At 44.1% G+C, this 20,565-nt stretch overlaps 1 protein-coding gene and 1 pseudogene across 2 annotated transcripts; one reads left to right on the plus strand and one right to left on the minus strand.

Moving 5' to 3' along the window:
- The first annotated feature begins 1,471 nt into the window (after window positions 1-1,471).
- LOC146545817 (uncharacterized) lies at window positions 1,472-3,978 on the plus strand (annotated as a pseudogene).
- A 2,706-nt stretch (window positions 3,979-6,684) lies between these two features.
- Window positions 6,685-20,453, minus strand: CEP57 (centrosomal protein 57). Of its 2 annotated transcripts, XM_010729115.4 has the most exons (11): window positions 20,302-20,453; window positions 19,713-19,869; window positions 16,535-16,714; window positions 16,117-16,238; window positions 15,167-15,280; window positions 11,709-11,786; window positions 10,720-10,824; window positions 10,487-10,567; window positions 9,928-10,172; window positions 9,144-9,288; window positions 6,685-7,890 (listed from the first exon to the last, which is right to left on the minus strand). In XM_010729115.4, the coding sequence occupies exons 1-11, from the start codon at window positions 20,332-20,334 to the stop codon at window positions 7,654-7,656; spliced, it is 1,497 nt and encodes a 498-aa protein (XP_010727417.1). In that variant the 5' UTR covers window positions 20,335-20,453; the 3' UTR covers window positions 6,685-7,653. The 2 variants fall into 2 exon arrangements, with proteins under 2 accessions (XP_010727417.1, XP_019467832.1); XM_019612287.3 differs by lacking the exon at window positions 10,487-10,567.
- Window positions 20,454-20,565: the final 112 nt, after the last annotated feature.

A 20,565-nucleotide genomic window follows, 5' to 3' on the forward strand; every position in this document is an offset into this window, starting at 1 on the left:
GTCCTGTATGATGACAGGCCTTTTTTTTCCCGTGACTGACATTGTAGCAATACAAAGAGCAGACTAGCAGACTGACTAGCCTTGGGCAACCTCTCCTGCATGGATGGACCCTCACCAACATCCACAACCCCCAATCTGTCCAGCTCCAGAGCCTCATAACTGTTATATAAGGGCACCTGGGAGGGTGGGACAGGCAGAGGGGCAGTCCTCTTGTTGCCCCAAACAGGGACTTGTTTCCATCCCTCACTGTCTCTGAGGTCGCCCCCTTCCACCTGACTGTGAGATGGCAGATGATTCTCCACTGCCTGAAGAGCATCTCCCTACACCCTTCCTGTAGGGATGGCAGAGTGCGACTCCACCAATCAATCCCCTCTCACCACCCTGGATGCTCCTCAGCACATCTACTTAGAATCATAGAATCATACTTACAGGCATTCTCCACAGCCTGAGACCTGAACTGCAGCACAGGCTTACATACTTTCAGTCCAAGCCTCCACATCCCTTTTAGCAACAGGATCAATAAGCAAACATAGAATCATCAAGGTTGGAAAAGACCTCTAAGATCACCTAGTCCAGCCATCAGCCTGTTCCTACCATGGCCACCCACCACATTCCTCAGTGCCAATCTCCATGGCTCCTGAACACCTCCAAGTATGGTGACTCCACCACCTACCTGGGCAGCCTGTACCAGTGCCTCACCACACTTTCTGAAAAGAAATCTTTCCTAATATCCAACCTGAACCTCCCCCAGCACAATTTGAGGCTATCACCTCTTATCCTACTGCTGTTACCTGAGAGAAGAGGCCAACCCCCACCTCACCATAGCCTCCTGCTGTCAAGGCAGTTGTAGAGTGATAAGGTCTCCCCTGAGCCTCATACAGAGAAAATCATCTCAGCAAAATTGGAGACCTCACCTATGAGTGGATGCACTGCACAGGCCCTTCCAAGTGCCAGCAAAGACTCTCCAAATCCTCACTGCAACTGGGGCTCTCCAGTAACCGTGGATCTGGATGATGGTAAAATATCAGGGCAATTGGTGATTTGTTTTTCTTAATCACTATCACTACCCTCATGTAGTAATGATTAGGTGCCTTGCTCTATATTATTCTTGCTGTACAATTTCACTTCTCTCATTGCTTTAAATTTAAGTAAACACACTTCTTCATCTTTGTCTGTGACCTTTGTGCTGATTCCTTCCACTGGCAAAACACACTCTCAGCCATCTCTTTTCCAGGCTGAGAAGCCCCAGGTCTTTCAGTTTTCCTCATAGCGGAGATGCTGCAGCCCTCTCGCAATCTTTGCTGCCCTCTGGTGGGCTCTCTAGGAGATTCCTTTTTTAAACTGAGGAACCCAGCATTGTACACAGTACTCCAGATGTAGCTTCACCAAGGCAGAGGGGGAGGAACAAATCCCACAACCTGCTGGCCACACTCTAAATGCATCCATATGCCTCTCTGTATATCCTAGCAACATCCTTGTACTCTTCTTGAGTTGCCTGCCCCTTCTTCCGGACTGTCTCTCAAGGAACTCTCCCAACCAGTGTTCTAAACAGAACTCTAACACTCCATGGTTGCTATGCTCAGGACAGCTTCCAGCCACATCTCTCTCCAGCCCTTCCTGCTTTGTGAACAGCAGTTCTAACTGAGCTCTCCCCTCGTAGGCTCTTATCAGGGATGTCAGGCAGTTATCATTTTCCACACACTGCAGGAACCTCCCAGGTTTTTCTCTGCTATATTTTATTTCCAGGAAATGTAGGGTAAGTTGAAGTCCCCCATGAGAACAAGGGCTAGTGACAGTTAGACTGTTGCCAGTTACTTGTAGAATGCTTCATCTGCCTCTTCATCCTGGTTGGGTGGTTTATAGACTCTGTATGGGGCTGCTGAATCACGGCCTGAACCTCTCATTGATCATCTGAGGCAAGCAATGAGTCAGCCATGGGAGCACAGGTGAAGGCAAATCACCTGTGCTGCAGGAAGGGGTGGAGCCTGGCTCCACCTCTCCTAGACCCATTTAAGAGCTGACTGCCAGTGGGGAAGGATCTCTCTGGAGATCCGCTCCATCAGGAGTTCATCTCGTGAGCCCAGGACAGGGTGAATGACTTTCTCTCATTTCCTCCAATATAAATTATATTAGCCAAGCTCCTGGATATATATATATATATATACCATCTATATATCCATTGATTAAACAATTGGCAAGCCAGGCAGGCCAAATCCACTTTACATCATGTCTCTCTTATGGAGTTTCTATAAATGGGTCAAGGGGGAGAACACCATTCCCCTTGATAAAATGATCCCCGGGCAGATCCCATGGTTTCTGGGATCTCCTTATTATCAACTGGCAACTATAATTGAGAAATGGGGTCCCCAGCGTACTTTGGGGAATATTTCCCCAGTACGCTTAACAGAATACTTTCAGGGACTGGACAAAGATTTCTTAACTACGAAAGAAAGGCAATTAGCTGCATCCACAGTGGCATGGCCACTGTTGAATGCTTTAAATCAAGCAGAGACAAGATCAGATAATTTAGAAAATGAAAATCAGCTACTAAAAGCTCGGATTGACAAACTGGAGCAAGAACTTAATGTATTGACGGGAAAAAAACCAATTTTACAGTCTCTAGGTCAGGTCTGTAGTATTTCAATAGATGATAGTCATACCTCTGAAGTAGCGGACCTGGTTCAAGAGGAAAACAGGAGTTCCAAATCAGACCTAGAGGCTCCAGTTATGGCGGATCTCCTGGAACTCTGTCCTATTATAACTCAAAAAACTAAAAAGGTGCAAGATAGACCAGCAGGGATGTCCCCTGACCAATGGCCCCCTGCCGAAACGCATTTGCATGTGACAGCCAGACCATACACTCCTACTGAATTAATGGACCTGGTGCAGCGATTTCAGCAGAGGCTGAGAGACAGTATACCTGCATGGCTGCTCAGGTTATGGGATTCAGGAGCAGAAAGTGTTATGGTTAATGGGCCGGAAATGGCAATGCTGGCCACCATAACATTACATCCTGCTGTCAGGCAGAGACTATACGCTGCCATCCAGTATACCAGTGAGAACCACTCAATAATAGATTGGTTAATGGCAGCATGCCGGATGGTCTGGCCAAACAAAACAGATATTCCCCTAAACATAGGACTATGGTCCTCCATGGAGGACCTTCAAAACTACATTCGCAAGTTAGGCATGAGAGAAGCAATATATGAAGACTCGTATGATAGCCTGAATATGATCAAGTTCTCGGCGGACATGTGAGATTTAATTTTACAACAGGCCCCTTCCCACCTATATGGGATCTTGGTTTCGATATTAAACACTCTGGTGACCTCGGAAGCTGTAGTTCAGCAGGCTGCTCAGATAGTAGCTGATCTGGGGGAGACAGAATGCCTACGGACTAGGCACAAAATTCAGATGTTAGAAGAAGCTGAGGTCCTGCCGGTGACTAAAACCAAGATGCCAGCTACTCGAGCTCCCCGATCGGGACCCATAAGGGTTTCCCGAAAACAAATGTTTAATGACCTAATTTGAGCTGGGGTCCAATTTGCTAAGATTGACCGCCAGCCCAACCATGTCCTTCTCCAGCTTTGGAGACAGCTAAAAGACAATCAAAAATTTCAAAACTACCCTAAGAAACCAAGGGTAAGAATTATAGAGAGGATACCAACAACAGCATGGAACCTAGAAGACTTCATTGTTCCTAATAGGAAAAAAAAGCCACCTCAAGTGTCTCAGGCCACAATGCCTGAGCCATTGGAAGCAAAAGAATTGGCCCTAGCACAGTTCATGGTGTGACGGGGGATGTTAGTCCCCCTAGGGCCTCCAGACAGGACCAGAGGCCCTATGTAGAATTAACAATTTATTGGTCCCGAAAAAATATTCAGAGAGTTATGGCATTAGTGGTCACTGGAGCAGAAACATCAATCATTTACGGAGATCCGAACAAGTTTCATGGGAACAGAGTGATAATAGGTGGTTTTGGGGGACAAACTATTCCTGTCACCCAAACATGGTTAAAATTGGGGGTTGGGCGTCTCCCACCGCGGGAGTATAAGGTATCTGTTGCCCCAGTCCAGGAATACATCTTGGGCATAGATATTCTATGCAGTCTGGCTCTCCAGACAACCGTGGGAGAGTTCAGACTCTGACAGAGATGTATCAGTATGCGGGCGGTGCAGGTAATATTAAGAGGCCATGCGAAACATGGGCCTATTTGCCTGCCAAAACCGCGCCGGATTACTAACACAAGACAGTATAGACTCCCGGGTGGGCAGGATGAAATATCAAAAATGGTGCAGGAATTAGAAAAAGTGGGCATTATAAGACCTGCACACAGCCCGTATAATTCCCCCATATGTGTCCCAGATTTAGCAAATGCGTTCTTCAGTATCCCAATTACTGAAGAATCGCAAGATCAATTTGCATTCACATGGGGAGGCAGGCAGTGGACCTTTCAGGTCCTGCCACAGGGGTACGTGCATTCACCAACGTATTGTCATAATCTAGTGACGCGTGACCTGGCCGACTGGAAAAAAACAGATCATGTTAACTTCTATCACTATATTGATGATCTCCTGCTGACATCCGACTCACTGGAGGCAGTAGGACAGGCAGCGGATTCATTAACCGCCTATTTACAACAGAGAGGATAGGCTATAAATCCCCCTTCAGGGATAGGGACTCTTGCGGTGAAACCACCAGTATTCCTTTCGGTGCATCACTGTGATATGTTACTGGGCCTAGGATCTTCTGAAGTTCTTCTTTCAAAGGGGATGAAGACAGACTGCTCCTTTGGCTGAGACAGACGACCCATCGTGCCACTGTTTGTGCTCGGGCCACCCATCTTAGGAAGGTGGGTCAGATCTTTTACCCACCCCTGAATCGGCAGAGTGGTCTTGACTATAACTTCAGCTGTTTGAGTTATTGGCTCTACTGCCTGCAGTGCCGAATAGGCAGCCAATAACTGTTTTTCAATCAAGTACCACCAATACTGCCCACTAAATCGTGTCCCTCAGTGCCACATCTGCACTTTTCCTGAACACATCTAGGTGCAGTGACTCCACCTCCACCCCAGGCAGCCTGTTCCTGACCACTCTTTCAGACAATCAATTTTTCATTTTTCCTAATTTCCAACCTGAACCTCCCCTGGAGTAACTTGAGCTATTTAACTTGTCCTGTCACTGTTACCTACGAGAAGAGGCTGAACCCCACCTCACCACAGCCTTATTTCAAGGAGTTATGGAATCACAGAATCACCAAGGTTGGAAAAGGCCTCAAAGATCATCCAGTCCAACCATCCAACTACCACCAATATTTCCCCACTAAACCGTGTCCCTCAGTACAACATCTAAATGGTTGTTGAGCACCTCCAGGGACAGCGACTCTACCAATTCACTGGGCATCCAATTCCAGCACCGACTACTTTTTCAGAGAAGAAATTTTTCCTGACATCCAACATGAACCCCACCCCCCACCCCCAGCACAACCTGAGGCCATTCCCTCTAATCCTACCACTACTTATGCAAAAGAGATCAACCCCCACCTTGCCACAACCTCCTTTCAGGAAGTTGTAGAGAGCAACAAGGTCTCCCCTGAACTTTTTCTTCCCAGGAGGAAACAATCCCAGTTCCTTCAGCCTCTCCCCATAAGCCTTGTGCTCCAGATTCTTCGCAGCTTTGTTGCCCTTCTCTGGACACACTTCAAGGCCTCAATGTCTTTCTTGTAGTGAGGGACCCAAGTGTAAGCACAGCACTGAGATGCAGCCTCATCAGAGCTGAGTACAGAGGGATGATCACCTCCCTGCTCCTGCTGGCTGCACTGTTTCTGATACAAGCAAAGATGCCACTGGCCTTCTTGGCCAGCTGGGCAGACTGCTGGCTCGCATTCAGCTGCATGTTGACCAACACCGTCACTTTCTCCATGCAGCTTTCCAGCCACTCTGCCCCAGGCCTGTAGCACTGCACAGGTTTGTTGTGATCAAAACACAGAACCCAGCCCTTGGTCTTGTTGAACTTCATCCCACTGTCCTCAACCCAGTGATCCAGTAAGTCATAGTTCTCCTGCAGCACAACAGCCCCAAGCTCCTCCTTCCTGCTGCCCACGCTCTCTATACTGGTGTGGACACAATCCAGCTGGGCTATCAGTCTTGCCCCTAACTCTGACATGCTGCCCCTAAGCTCATCTCTAAGGGGAAGGGAGATAAGACCAAAAAGTTCCTTCAGGCTTAGTTGAAAGCCCCCCTCAATGAGCCCTGCCAACTCCTGGGCTGGAATCCTTTCCTCCCTTTGAGACATCTGTCACCAGTAGGCCTTGTGCTGTATAAACTACCCCCATGATCAAAGAAAAAAAAAATCCACTGATGGCACAAACATGTTGAACAGTTGAGGTTTCCTGTTCTCATCATCTTTCCTTGCTTCTGAAGGGATCAGGACACCACCTGAGCTCTCACTCCTTCAGCTAGTTGTCCTAATACCCTAAAATCTCTTGAAAGCCCTCAGACCTTTCTGCACCATCACTGCTGACTTAAACAACTAAAAGCTGGTCCTTGGATTATTACCTCACAAGACAAGGGAGGTTCCAAGTGGCCTTTCTCATGGGGAGGGTCCAGTCAGTATACTGGGCCCTCTGTTCCTCTCAGAAGGGAGTTGCCTATGACAACTACCCTACTTCTGTTCCCACAATTCATTCGACAGGCAAGCTGGCTTTATTATTTTTCAATTGTATAAACAGATAACCTGGGTCTTCTATGCATTAATAGGAAATTCTTTACATTATTAACATAATAAATAACATTTACTCAGCTGTGTGAGCACACTACTACTAAAATAGATCTCTCATTAAAGCATGTATTTCAAGTTAAAAGCAAGATGCCAAGACCAAATAGCGTGAGTTGGCATTTGCAATTTAAAACATGTTTTTATCTCCCTCTCTTACCACCCAAAGCCATGGACAAGATGAAGGGATATTAACACCACATTCTATTAGCCTTTTCATTAAATATGAGCTCTGAAGAAATATTTCTCCCTTCAGAATCAAAGCAATCCCATAATTAAAGCAAAATCATCTGTCAAGTCACTTCTGCATATTCAAGCATCCATTGTCATTCATGCTGACTAATGGAATGTGCAGGATTAGGAACACTTTTTGAGGAGAACTACAGAAAAACACTTCTGAAGGAGTTTACCTGTTCTCCTTTTTACAATCACAGTTTGAATAATTGCAGCTGGACACAACAGAACGGACAGAAGCCCTGAAGACTTAAGGACCTGCTGCTGTTTTCAAGAGGACACATCTGAAGAAGCCTCTGAAAGCACAGGAGTTCCACAGCACTGTGATATCACAGTGGCATTTCACACAAGCCAACCCACATAAACAGTGTTGTTTGGCGTGCAGATCAAGAAAAGGGAGGGACTGCTGGAATCCTAACACAGAGGGAAATGGTAGAAATCCACATTTAGATCCAGTGGCCAGATACCTTAAAACGTGGAATGAGTTTTAAACCAGACCATACAATCACCCACATATGGAAGAATTATGGACCTCCTTTTCAAAACCACACTTAGCATACAGTAGTCTCTCACATGGCAAGAATGGCAGCTGCTTTATATCCAGAATGTGACTGGAATGGTTTCAAAAACATCTCGTGCACAACAGTCAGTAGTCCCAGCTGATATCATCCTTCTGTAGTGAGGTTTGTATAGTCTGCATATCTCTCAGCAACTGAAGGTTTTTACGGCTCTTCTCTCCAGGTTTCACTTTGATGGGACCAGCATCCTTTCCTTTGGTGGTTACTGTTGTTGTTACTTTAACCTCACTCACAGGGAACTTGCTGTCTTTTTTGTGTTTAGCAGAAGCCTTTTTGGACTTGCATTCTCTTTTAAGTCTCTCTAGCTGAAAGGAAAGCCCAAATGAGAACATTAATCTCTGACGCTGTCTTGGTTTAAGTTCTGCAATTCTTCCAGACAACTGAGAAATCCCACCACTCAGCTTGGTCAGCTACACAAACAAATGCTTCCGCACTGCCCTGAATAAGCAGCATCTTATTTTCCTTACATGGCACTGCTATATTCACATCTTCAGAGCAGTGTTCAGATTATAGGCTGAACTATAAGGTTCACTCTTTAAAAACAGAAAAGTTGATTATGGTTTTATGGGGAATGCCATTGTTACAGTCCAGTGATTAAAAAACCGACAAAAGATTTTCCACATATGTACTTCTGATCTTAGCAACTTGTCACTGCCAGAGATGGGAGAATACCAAGACACCACTGAGACAAAGAGCTGGTATCCACACACAGCTCTACAAATCACAGCCATACTCAGCAACAGAGTTAGCACAAGGTTGTATGGCAACTGGACAGTCCAAGGTGCAGACATTCACATCATCAAACCACAGAACAAGCAGTATCCTCAGCTCCCCCACATTGGGTAGAGGTCATCTCCCCACCCAATTTATAAGAATCCACATTGAGGAGTGTCAGTGAAAGCCCATGGGAATCAGCTGAGGTTATCAGAAGTTTAGATTTTTCTTCAGTGCAAAGAAAGAGCATTGCATGAGGCCACGTGCAGCTGGTTGTCACTATGATCCTCATGCAAAACAGTTGCTGTGGTTCACCACAGCTGTTATGTGTGCTGAGAGTGAGACTGATCCAAACATGCAGCTACCTGATGTGCCAGGAGGCACGACCAGGAATACCTCCCAGACTGAACACTGAGGTCCAGCACTTCTCCCATTCCATTCCCACTCTATACACTCCATTTGCAGACTGCTCACCCAGCTTACAGGGTGTTTAGAGACTTAACAGCTGTGAAACTTGCTGTTGTACTGTAGGTGGTCTTTTCCCTGTTTTGCAGATGAGAGGAGTATAAAATGTCATGCAAGATCAGATGATTCTGCCCAGGAAAGAATGAAGAGTGGGCACATGGGTAACATGGTAAAGCCATGGTAAGGCATAAAGCATCCTTCTGCAGGAATACTGGAATAGAAAGATAGAGGCATGCAGACTGACTTTGGACGTGAAGCTAAAGCTAGGCACTATGCTATAATAGCTATTCCTGCTTCACACTATGGCTGCTACATTAGAATATACAATGCAGTAATAAAGATGCAACTTCACAGAAGCATGATCCTAGGCAAGACTTACCTGCAGCCAATGCCTTCGGACTTTGCTGATCTGGTCTGCCTTTGCCTCCATCTTTCCTACTAGTGCCTCCAGTTCCCTTTCCAGATCTTCCCTTACTGCAATGGTTGGAGCTTCCTGGACAAGCTTAGACAGCTGCTGGTGATCACTAACATAGAATATAGACAGATCAAAGCTTGCATTAGACTTAGTGCTGGTGTACAGCAGCCCAACAAGTTCAGCATGCCATAGTGAACCAATAAGAACACTTTTGTTAGTGAGCAGCATCATTAAGTTTGCACATCCTGGCAGCAGGCTGCTGCAAGATGAAGCTGTCAATAACCAACAGTTTCAAACTTCTACATGCACATTTAAAATTAAAATTAATGACTTCTTAAGGAAGAGAACTCAGCACTTGTTCAGTTACTACTTTATACATTTGCTTCTACTACTGCTGCTGAGCTGTCAGACAATTCATAGTCTGTTAGCCAGGATGAGCAAGAGAGCTAGTAAAGCTGTCTCTCCATGGAATGTTTGTCCAATGTATTGGGGGCTGTTGTTACACTTCTCCCCAACCCCTCAAAAACGTGATACTGCTGCACATAAACACACGTATGGAGTCCCACATGATTACCAGAATCAATCTGTAATTGCAAAGAGAAAGGAAAGCCTCTGCAGCTACAAGAATAGATTATATGCCATAGATTTCCAAACATGAATGCTTTTCCCAGCAAGACTTTCCAACTTCAAAGCAAAAATATAGAACGTATGCATTTGTAGCCTGCAGTGCTGAATATATCAAACTTACAAACTCATCTGCCCAAACTCATCCTGTAAAGTCAGCAGAACTTCTGAGAGTTCTTCCTGTGATGAAGAATAGTTCTTTGGCAGAGGTGGCTTTCTGCTTCTGCTGGCAGGACGACCAGCACTGATGGATTTTGCTAGTGGAGTATCATTCACCACACGACTGTTGCACAAAGCTTTTGTGTGATGTTTCATGAGGTGTAGGACGTGCTGTACATTGGCACCAACTGAATGACTGGGACTTGTAGACTAGAAGGAAAATACCTCTTTTAAGTGACATTGCCATCAAGCTACTTATCTTAATGAAACACATAAACGAGAATTTATTTGCTGCCAATGTATTTTTATCTTTGAGTGGATACGCATAACAGGAATAGCCTGACCAGCAAGCAGCACAGAAGACCCATGTTAGGAAATACCAGTTCAGCAAGCTTTTTGAAGATAAACTGGAATAAAAGAGCCAAAGAAAAGATCTGACCACTGGGTGTCAGGAGTGCACCATGCCAAAGCAATTTAAGGAGCTGCAGCTACTGAGCATTAAGCTTTGGAATTCGGCAGCTCACCTTCCCAGCTACAAAGGGTACATCACCCAGACACAGTCTGTAATGGGGCTGCGTAGTGAGATGGCTTGTAAGAGAGCATTTCTGAAAGGAAAGAAGAGAGAAATGTTTATCAAAGATGACACTACAGCAAACCCACTGTTCCTCAGCTTTCTGATAAAAGAGGCAGCCTACTTTCTGACTGCATGCACACATTTATTTCACTTCTCAGTAACCACCCCTCTCTTTCCCATTACCTTCTCTGGCTGCTTAGTTTTTTTCCTGGGTTTTCTAGCTTTTGGAGAAAGCAGTGGTGATGCTGCTTGAATCAACAGTCTGTTGGTTTCCAGGCCTGTCTGAAGCTGCAATTAAGGGAATGAGGGAAATAATTAAAATTATATTAACAGATTACCAGAGAGGAAGTGCTCAGATTGGCAACACAGCAGCTTTTAAAAGACAAGCTCTCTGGAAGCAAGGCCTGCAAGTGCTTCTGCAGCCTAATCTAAACATCAGACAAGAACACTTCCTTCAGTAACACTTCTCATCACTCATCCCAGCAAGTTAACGAATGAGTCGTGCTGAATAACTCCCATGCAGGCAGGTGTCAAAACAACAGCTGTGTTTTATACTTAACAAAATACTAAGGAATTCAATTGACCAGCCCTCTTCCATTGATTTTGTGGCATATACACTCTGCTGATTCTTCTTACAGCTTTAGAAATCATCTCCCAAGCAATCTCAACTAGAAGCAGTCACAAAACACTTATTATTAACTTGAGCTTACCACTTACTGGAAAGGTTACAGAAATACTTTTTCAGCATACAACTGATGAGTATGTAATGACCACAGAAGAAGGCCAGTGTCTTCCTTTACAGATTCACAATCTCTCTTTTTGCCTTCTTACAGTGTTTCTAGTTAAAATTATAAAGGGAGCACACTTCTTGACCTTGATCTATTTAAAGCAGAGATCTTCACACACTCTTGGCTACGAATTAGTCTGAATTGCTTTTCCAACTAGCTTCTCTTATTAAAAAAAAAAAAAAAGAACAAAGCTTAAGTGCATAGATGCTGCTAGAAAAAGGCTTCCAAGGCACTCAGATGAACATCAGGTGAGAGGATGGCGTGAAGACCACATCTGCATTCTGTATGTAGCAAACATTATCAGCAAATTTAGTTGAGAAGTTGATGAATTAGGAAGAACTAATTACAACACATAGCAGAACAAAAGAATTTTCCTGCTGTTACCTCAGCAGCTTTTTCCTGAACAAGCTTCCTTGCGTGTTCCTCCTCCTGAAGTTTCAGTTCCAGCTCTTTCATTTTTTTCTAGTCAAAGTTGAATGAAAACAAAAGCATTACTGGCAAAGCAAATTCTTTCTTCATGAAGTGTACAATACTGAGAGGTTCAGCAGAAGTTTATCAACTCAACTTGCAACGTTAAGACTTTAGAACTAAAATCACTGAAGCAATATTTATATTTATATAGGCATAATATATAATTCATATGGGCATAAATACCACAGCGTAGAGGTTATGCTTTAGATTGAAATTTTTTTTCTGTTTTTTACTTCCAGAATTGGTATATGAATTTAAGTTGCAGCCTACAGGAAGAGTAATACATGAGGTTGAACTCTGATTTTTTTTGACCATACAGTCACCTTCTTAATAAAGATTAGAATGGAAAGGCAACTTAACATCATCCACCAGTGACAATGTGTCAGTTTTTGATTCCCACATGGACAGCTGCACAAAGATCCCTGTTTAACCTGCATGTGATAGTTTTAATATACAAATGCTGAAGCAAATCTTTTGTTTGAACTGAAGGCTGACAGGAAGCCAAACCAATGCTTTCACACAGAAATGGACCAAGCATCCACTTGGTCAGTTGTCTCAGCTGGAGGGTACAGCTGAAGTTGTGCAGCAAGAATGCATCTCGCTACATCTTCAGAGACAGACCACTGTGGAAATTCTGTGATATTCCCAAAGTACTTTTTTTCTTTCCTACAAAAAAAATAGTATTCTGAAATCCCCCTTCCAAGTTTAGCTCTCACAACAGTTACATCCCACAGGCAATGTAGATTCCTGGTCTATGACCAAGAAGTAAGCAAGCCAATGGCCTGGCTAGTGGAAACACAGACCTTCCCTGACCACATTTCCCATTGCATAAGGTAACAGGACTGCAAGCTGGCACCAAACTGATTGAAATGCTCTGCTCAGTCATTGCTAACCATTACAAAAAATCCACATGTGAAAATAGAAATTATTTTAATATGTTTTTGTCCATTTTTTTTAAGTTAAGTGAAATTTCATGTGACCATCACATACACTGATCACTGAAGTAAGTCTCAAAGGACTTGAAATGGAAAGGTATGAGAGCTCAATGATACAGGAAGCCTTCACTTCCTAGTGGATGGCTGCCAAGACAAACACCCAACCAGGTCTACCAGACAGAAAACATCTCTGGTGTGAAGGCAGCTTCCACCTCTGTGCTTTACTGCCCTGCAAATCAGCATTTGCTTGGCAGCTGAGCAGCCAGCACATGCACAGCTCCAGCAGGGCAGTTGCTGCTTCTCACCACCTGGCAATTAGGGGAAATAAGAAAAGCAGAAGGAGTAGGTAGCACATAGCAGAAGTAATGAGCATCCTGTTGTGGCTGTTTGTTCACAGAACAGCATTCTGGTTTTGTCTCATGGTTAGCATTAAGACAAGACAACTAGCAACAACAATTCTTCAAAGCATATGACATGCACATATATTCAAATTCTAGCTGATATGTAGAAAACCAGAGTCCTTGCCATGCTTATAGCCTCCATCATCAGACATAGGCATGCTCAGATCCTCTCAGTCAGCTGTCCAGGCATTGTTACACTGTTCTTACACCACACACTTCTGAGTTGAGCACTCTGATGAGGAGACCATCAGATGAATGTGAATCTCAGTATCTTTTTTTTTTCTTTTTTTTTTTTTTTAAAAAAAAAACAACCAATATCATCTTCACGTGGCTTGAAAGCAACACTAGGTAACAGCTCTACAAATCTTAGTGATTAAAAAGCACACACACAACTTCTGCTGTCAGAGTCTGAAATTAGAAACAGGGAAATTATTGCTCAGAGTGATCACCTCCCCACTTTCACCCTTTTCAGCACGCCATGTGTGGAAATAGCCCCTATTTCTCACTTCAAAAGAAGTTTGCAGATGTTTTTGTGGTCTTGCCACAACTGAAGCAGAGATTACTATAGAAAGAAGAGCTGCAACTGTTAGGAGTGTGCAGTCACCCTTTCAAAACAGTAAGATAACACTTGCACAGCAAGGTTAAAGCAGGAACATGGTTGACAAGCAGCAGCAGTCCAAGCTGCTGATCTAGGAGCAATCCATGACAGCAAAAGGATCACAAGGAAAATGACCTTCAGAGCTAAACCCAGATTTCCCTATTTCAAGAACTGATTACTGTGTGAATTTAGTATCTTTGATCCAAGAGAAATAACTAAATTTAATGCTGAAATTCTGTTCAGCAGCCGACAGTCACAAGATAACAAATAACCCAGCCCCAACAAACTTCAGCTGCTCTCAGTCCAACGTTTGGTAAATGCTCATTAGAAACAATTCCTGTTGCTGAACCTCTTATTTCAACCCTGACTCTGGAAGAGCCTACACAGGAATACTACATTTGGGCAAGAATGCCTGGAAGACACTCATAGTTTGACCTGGGTAAAGAATAGAGTTCTTTTTATTCTATAAAAGGAGCTCACAATGGGGTGTCAAGATCTTGACCAACTTCTTACAGCTGCCTTGGGACACAGACTATCAGGAAGAGCTGTGCTGTCTAAAGGTCAGTAGCAAGTCATCTAGCTGAAGATTCTTACACACTCCTGAAAAAGCACTATATCAGCACCTGGTGAGGGCTGCATGCAGGTGGCAAGCTTACAATTTTGCTAGAGTCCAGAACTATCCCCAGTACCACACTCCAACAACATCCTGTCTGCTCTTGAAAGGGAGAGCAAGTCACTGGGTGGAAGCCTCTGCCACATTAAAGCCTTCTGTAGTTCCCATACTTCAGTCTTGCGGTGTCTCTCCAGCAGCAAAAAGGACGCGGATTGGATTTCAGAAGCCGACAGCATAGATGGGACACAGAAAAAGGTATGATGGAACGTGGCCATACTGAACTTTTTAAGCTATTGGTTCAAAACGTATCCTGAAAAAGCAGATTAAGTGCATTGACAACTAGCTAGGGCTGGAGGGCAGGCAATGCCAGGCTGCAGAATTCTGCCCACAAAATAATGGCATTTCTTAAGACAAAGGGCAAGTGGCAAAAAAACAAAAAACAACCAACAACCCCAAACCAACTAAAACCAAAACAAACAAAAAGCCAGCCACACTACACCCTCAAGTCAAATCAGCTAACATCCAATAGGGTGCAAGGTACCTCAGGGAAGTCAAGAGTTCACAAACATCCACAATCCTACGTGCCAACCAAACACAGGAAACAAATACCAACAGATATGGTTAAGTCTAAACAAAACTCCAACTGCTGCAGGGTGCAGTGACCTACAGCCTGACTGACCATGTAGACTTCAATCTTTAAAAAGATCTTTACCTGTTCTTTTTCCCTATGGGACATTATATTACTCAGCTCTGTTATTGTTATGTAGCTACAAAGTGCTGCATACAATAAGCAAGGTTTATGTGTTACAGCACACACAACAGACCTCTGCTATGGACTGCATTGTAGTAAGCCTGCTGTATTCTTTCTCCAACATATCCAGCTTCTCCAGTTTCAACTGAACATGTGATTGATCAAGCCGTTCTCTCTCCAATGAATCCTTGAAGGGAGAAGTAAAAAGGAGAATGATTATAAGCACAGCAAAACAAGCACATACATGGCAAGCTTTGTCCGCAACACAAAGGACCACAAAAGAACTACTTCATCTGTCTATTCTATTCTAAGTGGTGCTACAACTAAGGAGCAAATAAGCATTGTTGGCACAGCTGGGAACTCTGCCCATGCTGGGACCTCAAACCCAGCCAGAATGAGATAAAAATTCTGCAGCCTCCCCTCCCTTCCATTCCAAATAGGACGAAAGAATATTTTATTAGTCAGTAATTAGAGGCAATTGTCTTTATTTCTTCAGTAAATGTTTAATAGTCTGAAACAGGGGAGCCACAGAAGCTAGAGAATAGAGAGCCCTAGGTGATCCACACACCTACAAAAGAAAGTTTAAGCTCATTTCTGATATAGGGCAAATCCCCGCAATAACTGACGATAGGAAAAACAATTCACCATTATTTCTACAGAATGAATATTTCAGATCCAGTTTCTTTCAATTAGTACTTTTCCTGATAAAATCTCAATAGATTTGAAGACCAAATACAAAAGGGAAGGTTTGTCCACTGACAGTTAGTTATTATACTCCAAGGCATATGGATGAGCTTAGGCAAGTGAGAATTACTTGCTGGTATGTGACTCACTAATACCAGAGCCTTTAGTACTGCCATAGAGACAGATGCACAAAGGTAAAAAATACCAGGGTCCTAATAATACAGAAAATCATATAAAGGCCAGCTCAAACAGACATCCAGTTTGTTGGCATTAACTCTAAGAAATCATGACACAGTTCATACAATTATGGTTTTTCCCCATTTAATCCTGAGAACACACCTGTTTCTCCAAGAGCTGCGTCTTCTCCCTTTCTGCATGCTGGATCATTTTCCTCATGTAGTCCAGCTGTTTCTCTAACAGGCTGTACCGAGACTCAGCAGCTGCCAGCTGAGAAGCCAGTTCTGAAGGTAACAGAAGGCCAAAAAGTGAAATTACATAAAGTGTTGCTCATTGGGGTTGTTTTTTGACATTTTTAGGACACTCCAAAAACAAGCAAGGAAAGGCTCCTCTAGAATTCAGACGAAGCTGAATCAACTCATACACGCAGCAAACCCCCAGAGCAAAGTTTGCTTTTAAAACAATTGCTTCAAAACTCCATGCTTCACTACAAAGAGACTGAACAAAGTCAGCTAGAACAGTTTCATGCACTGATGAAGCCCAGATTTCATCCACATCAGTGTTCCCTACAGCAACCAACCTTGGTTTTTCTTTGACACTTCAGTTCTGTCGCGCTCTCTGTGCTGCATTTGCTCACTCAGTACTTTCTTGTAGTCTGCTGTTTCTCTGCTGAGGTGTTTGACATTCTCCTCTGCCTGAAGCCGTTCCAACTCCAGCCGACGAATTTTTTCCTGAAGATTCCTCAGAGCAGAAAATATTGCTGTAATTGAGTGAGCATCTTTTGTTAGTTGCTTTTACAAGCACGATTCAAGTTTGATGTTACCTTGAAAAGTGTGCTACGTAAGAAAGCCAGAGCTCCTCCCCACCAGCCAGGACTCCCTCCATGAATTACTGCTCAGGTAAATATTCTGCAGATTAAGTGCAAACAGTGCACCTTCTGACTTTTGTCAACTGGAAATTTAAAGTGACAGCTGAACAATTAAAGCAGTGGCAACTTCTCCATACATTTATTATGCCTCCACAAGTACATGCAGAAAACATCGCTATTAATGACCACAGAGGAGAATAAAGGTCAGATAATAAGAGATGTTTATTTCTCCAAGCAGCAGCTAACCTGTTATACCTCTGCTATACCTGTTATACCCCTCATGCCCACAACACCCGTGCCTTCTCAGTGCTAACCAACCATCCCATTTTCTGTTCCTTTCCCTACTCCAACAATTGCTTAAAGCCCTTCTACACTCATCACAGAAAAAAAAGCAGCTGCAACATAACTCTCATCACCTTGCCATCAGATCACCTGCTGGTAACGTGAAGCATGATGTCTGTTAGCTGTATTGTTTCATTCTGCAAAGGGAACCACAAACATAAGCCCCTTTCCCTACACAGTCCTACTGAAGTATAACATGAGAACACGAGCACAGACAGCTGATAGTGCAGACTTACCTGTGATTCATGTTAGCCTGATCCTTTGTGCTTAAACCTTCTCTAGAGAAAGAGGGCACGAACACAGGAAAAACTGAAACTGCATTTTTGGTTGGGCATCACATTACAAGAAAGGAAAAAAAAAAATAGGATGTGTTTTCCAAAGTGAAAAACGCATCAAAGCTTGAAATGTAGAGTAGAACGGAGTCATCAGCCTGCTTGCTATAAGGCAATTTAAATGCTTCAGAAGAGAGTGACAGCAGTCACAGCTAAGAGGAAAGTTGTAGATGACCTAATCCAATCTGTAGGACCAGAATCACCAACTATACTCTCTTCTCTTGATATTACCATTACCAGGCCTCAGGTGAAACTGGCATAGCTGGAGCTACAACAGCTTTGTTACATAATCCCAAGGGCTAAATTAAAACCTTCGAGTATTTACAGCAACAAGAAGCAAAATAGTTCACTGAAGAAATTTGAGCATTGAATGGATAAAGGTGGAATCCTACAGATGCCAAGTATCACTCAGAACAAAGAAATATCCAAGGAACAGTTACTTCAGACCAGCCTTCCTGATTAGAGTATTAAAACAACCACCTACCTTGAAACAAACACACCACACAGGAGCCCAAATCAAAATAAGCAGAGAGTTTACTCTGCACAGTTTCCAGGTTTTAAATATGATTTTTTTAGAACAGGGAGGCAGGAGCAGTAAGGAACCTGAAGAACAACCAGATCAATTCTCCCATTTGAAATTAACTCCCAAATCCTTATCCTTCCTAAAATACATACTCACAAAAATGTTAGGTGTTGTAAAGTCTACACAAAGATATTTGAGAAACTGTCTTTCGATATTATTATTTCCTATACGCATTCCTACTTACATATATATACAAATGTATATATATATATACACACACATATTTAATAAACCATATCCCTCTTTAATAAGTTGTCCCCCTACCTGCACTTGTTTCAGAGTTGCAGACTACTTGCTTGAGAAAAGTTGGAAGTAAAAACTTAAACACCAAGAACTCATCAGTAATACAACACAAAACACCATGTACAAAAACACATCTGTATCACTTACAAGTAAGCTCCTTGCTGCACATCCAGTTTTTGTGTCATACAAGTCCTTCAGCTGAGCCAGCAGCCCCCTCAAACTGACTGCACTGTGCATGTCAGAGCATATATTACATTTCATTCAATAGATCATTAACACCCAGATCTCTAAACTCCAACATTAATTACAGCATTGGAACAAGTACTTGAGCCTATCATGACTTTATTTTCATAGACTAACTTAAGGTTCATTCTAAATCTCATTCCCTTTTCCCTTTATAGGGAAGAAAACAGCAGATCTGTCACAGCCTCTGTGCAATGCCAGTCTCCAGTGGCTGTTTTCTCAAGAGCCTGTGCCAGGCAGCTCGCATAGAATCATAAAATGGCTTGGGTTGGAAGGCAACTCAAGGATCATCAAGCACCAAACCCCTGCCACAGGCAGGGCCACCAATCTCCATATCTAACAATAGACCAGGCTTCCCAGGGCCCCATACAGCTTGGTCTTGAACACTTCCAAGGATGGGGCATACACAACCTCTCTGGACAGCCTGTTCCAGCACCTCACTACTCTCATATTAAAGAGCTTCTCCCTGATATCCAACCTAAACCTTCGCTCCTTGACCCTAAGACCATTCCTTCCCTCATTATCTATCCAAGTAAGAAGTTGATACCCAAGAACACAGAAGCAGTTCTGCCTCCTGCCTATCCCAGCTCCTTCCTGTACTCACTTGAGGAAGCTTTGGAGGATCCCTCACCGTATTCACCAAACTAAGAGAAAACTAACAAAGAATGGTTTTGCTCTTCTCAGAGGTCAAGCAAAATAAATCTCTTTGGTTCGTGTTCACTTTCAAATTAAGCAGGAAAGAAGGGAGAAATAAAGAAGCATAAATGGGAGTAAAAAACTCCCTCTTTGGCACTGCAGAGCTCTCAGTTCAGCATTTTGCCACAAAACACTCCTTTCTGCCTGTTGTAAACATATCACTGCTAAACATGCACACCACTCCCTTTGTACATGACAAACCTTCTTGTTTCATCAACACCAAACACCTTCCTTTGCTCCACGCTGTACTGGTAACTGAAGACTCATTCTATTTTGGAAACAGGTAAGAAAGCAACTTCATCAAGTTATTATTGTTCAAGGTTGGGCTGGATGTGGCTCTGGGCAGCCTGCTCTGGTGGTTGGCGACCCTGCACATAGCAGGGGGGTTGGAACTCAATGATCATTGCGGTTCTTTTCAACCCAGGCCATTCTATGGCTCTGTGATTCTTACCTCTGCTGTTGCTCTCAGGATAAGGAACCACAGGTTTCTGCGGGGAGCGCAGCAGATCGGAATTGATGAAGGGCTTGTGCTTTGGGTAGTCCAGGTAGGAAGCTGCAGAGAGTCTGTCTGTGGCCGATGCAGACTTCGGAGTTTTGCACAGATCGCCCTGCGAACGAAACAGAGCCGTTACGGCACACGGGTGCCTGTTCCTCTGCCACAAAGGCGGCAGACCCAGATGACGAAGCGTGGAGAAGCCCCGCCACAGCACACGGCAACGGCTCCAAGGCGGTATTCCTCCCCTGGCAGCCTCGGGCTGCGTTTATTTCACACCGCAGGCTCCTTCCTGCCAAAAATAAAGCACCTCAGAGATAAAGCTCTTCAAGCTAGCTTTTAATTTCTGCTTTTGCGCCGCAATATCGCTTACGGCGGAGCCCCGACTCAGAACCAGCTAGGCGCGCGTTACAGGCAAGAACATCAGCGCAAGAGAAGAGGAAACGCGTTGATCGAAGGGACAGAAACGTACAACGGCCGCTCAGAAGCGAGAAGTGCCCAGGCGCGGCCCCCAGCCTCAGTCCCCGCGGAGCCCCGGCGGTCTCACCGTGCGCTGCTGTCCCCGCGCCGCCGCCGCCATGTCCACTGGAGCCGCGCGCGCTCAGGCACGGCCTTTTCGCGCACGGCCCTTTCAGACAGCGGCGGTGGTGCCGCCCGCTCTTGTCACGTGACGCTGGAGTGGCGGGGCGGCTCGCCAATGAAAAAGGAAGAACTGAGGTGAACACCACCCCCGAATGCTCGCCGCTCAACGTCACGCATTCAGATTTGAATGACATGCCGATCGTCCAATAAAAAAGAAAAACAACGCTTC

This window comes from Meleagris gallopavo, chromosome 1, assembly GCF_905368555.1.
Source record: "Meleagris gallopavo chromosome 1, MGAL_WU_HG_1.1, whole genome shotgun sequence".
Lineage (NCBI taxonomy): Eukaryota > Metazoa > Chordata > Aves > Galliformes > Phasianidae > Meleagris > Meleagris gallopavo.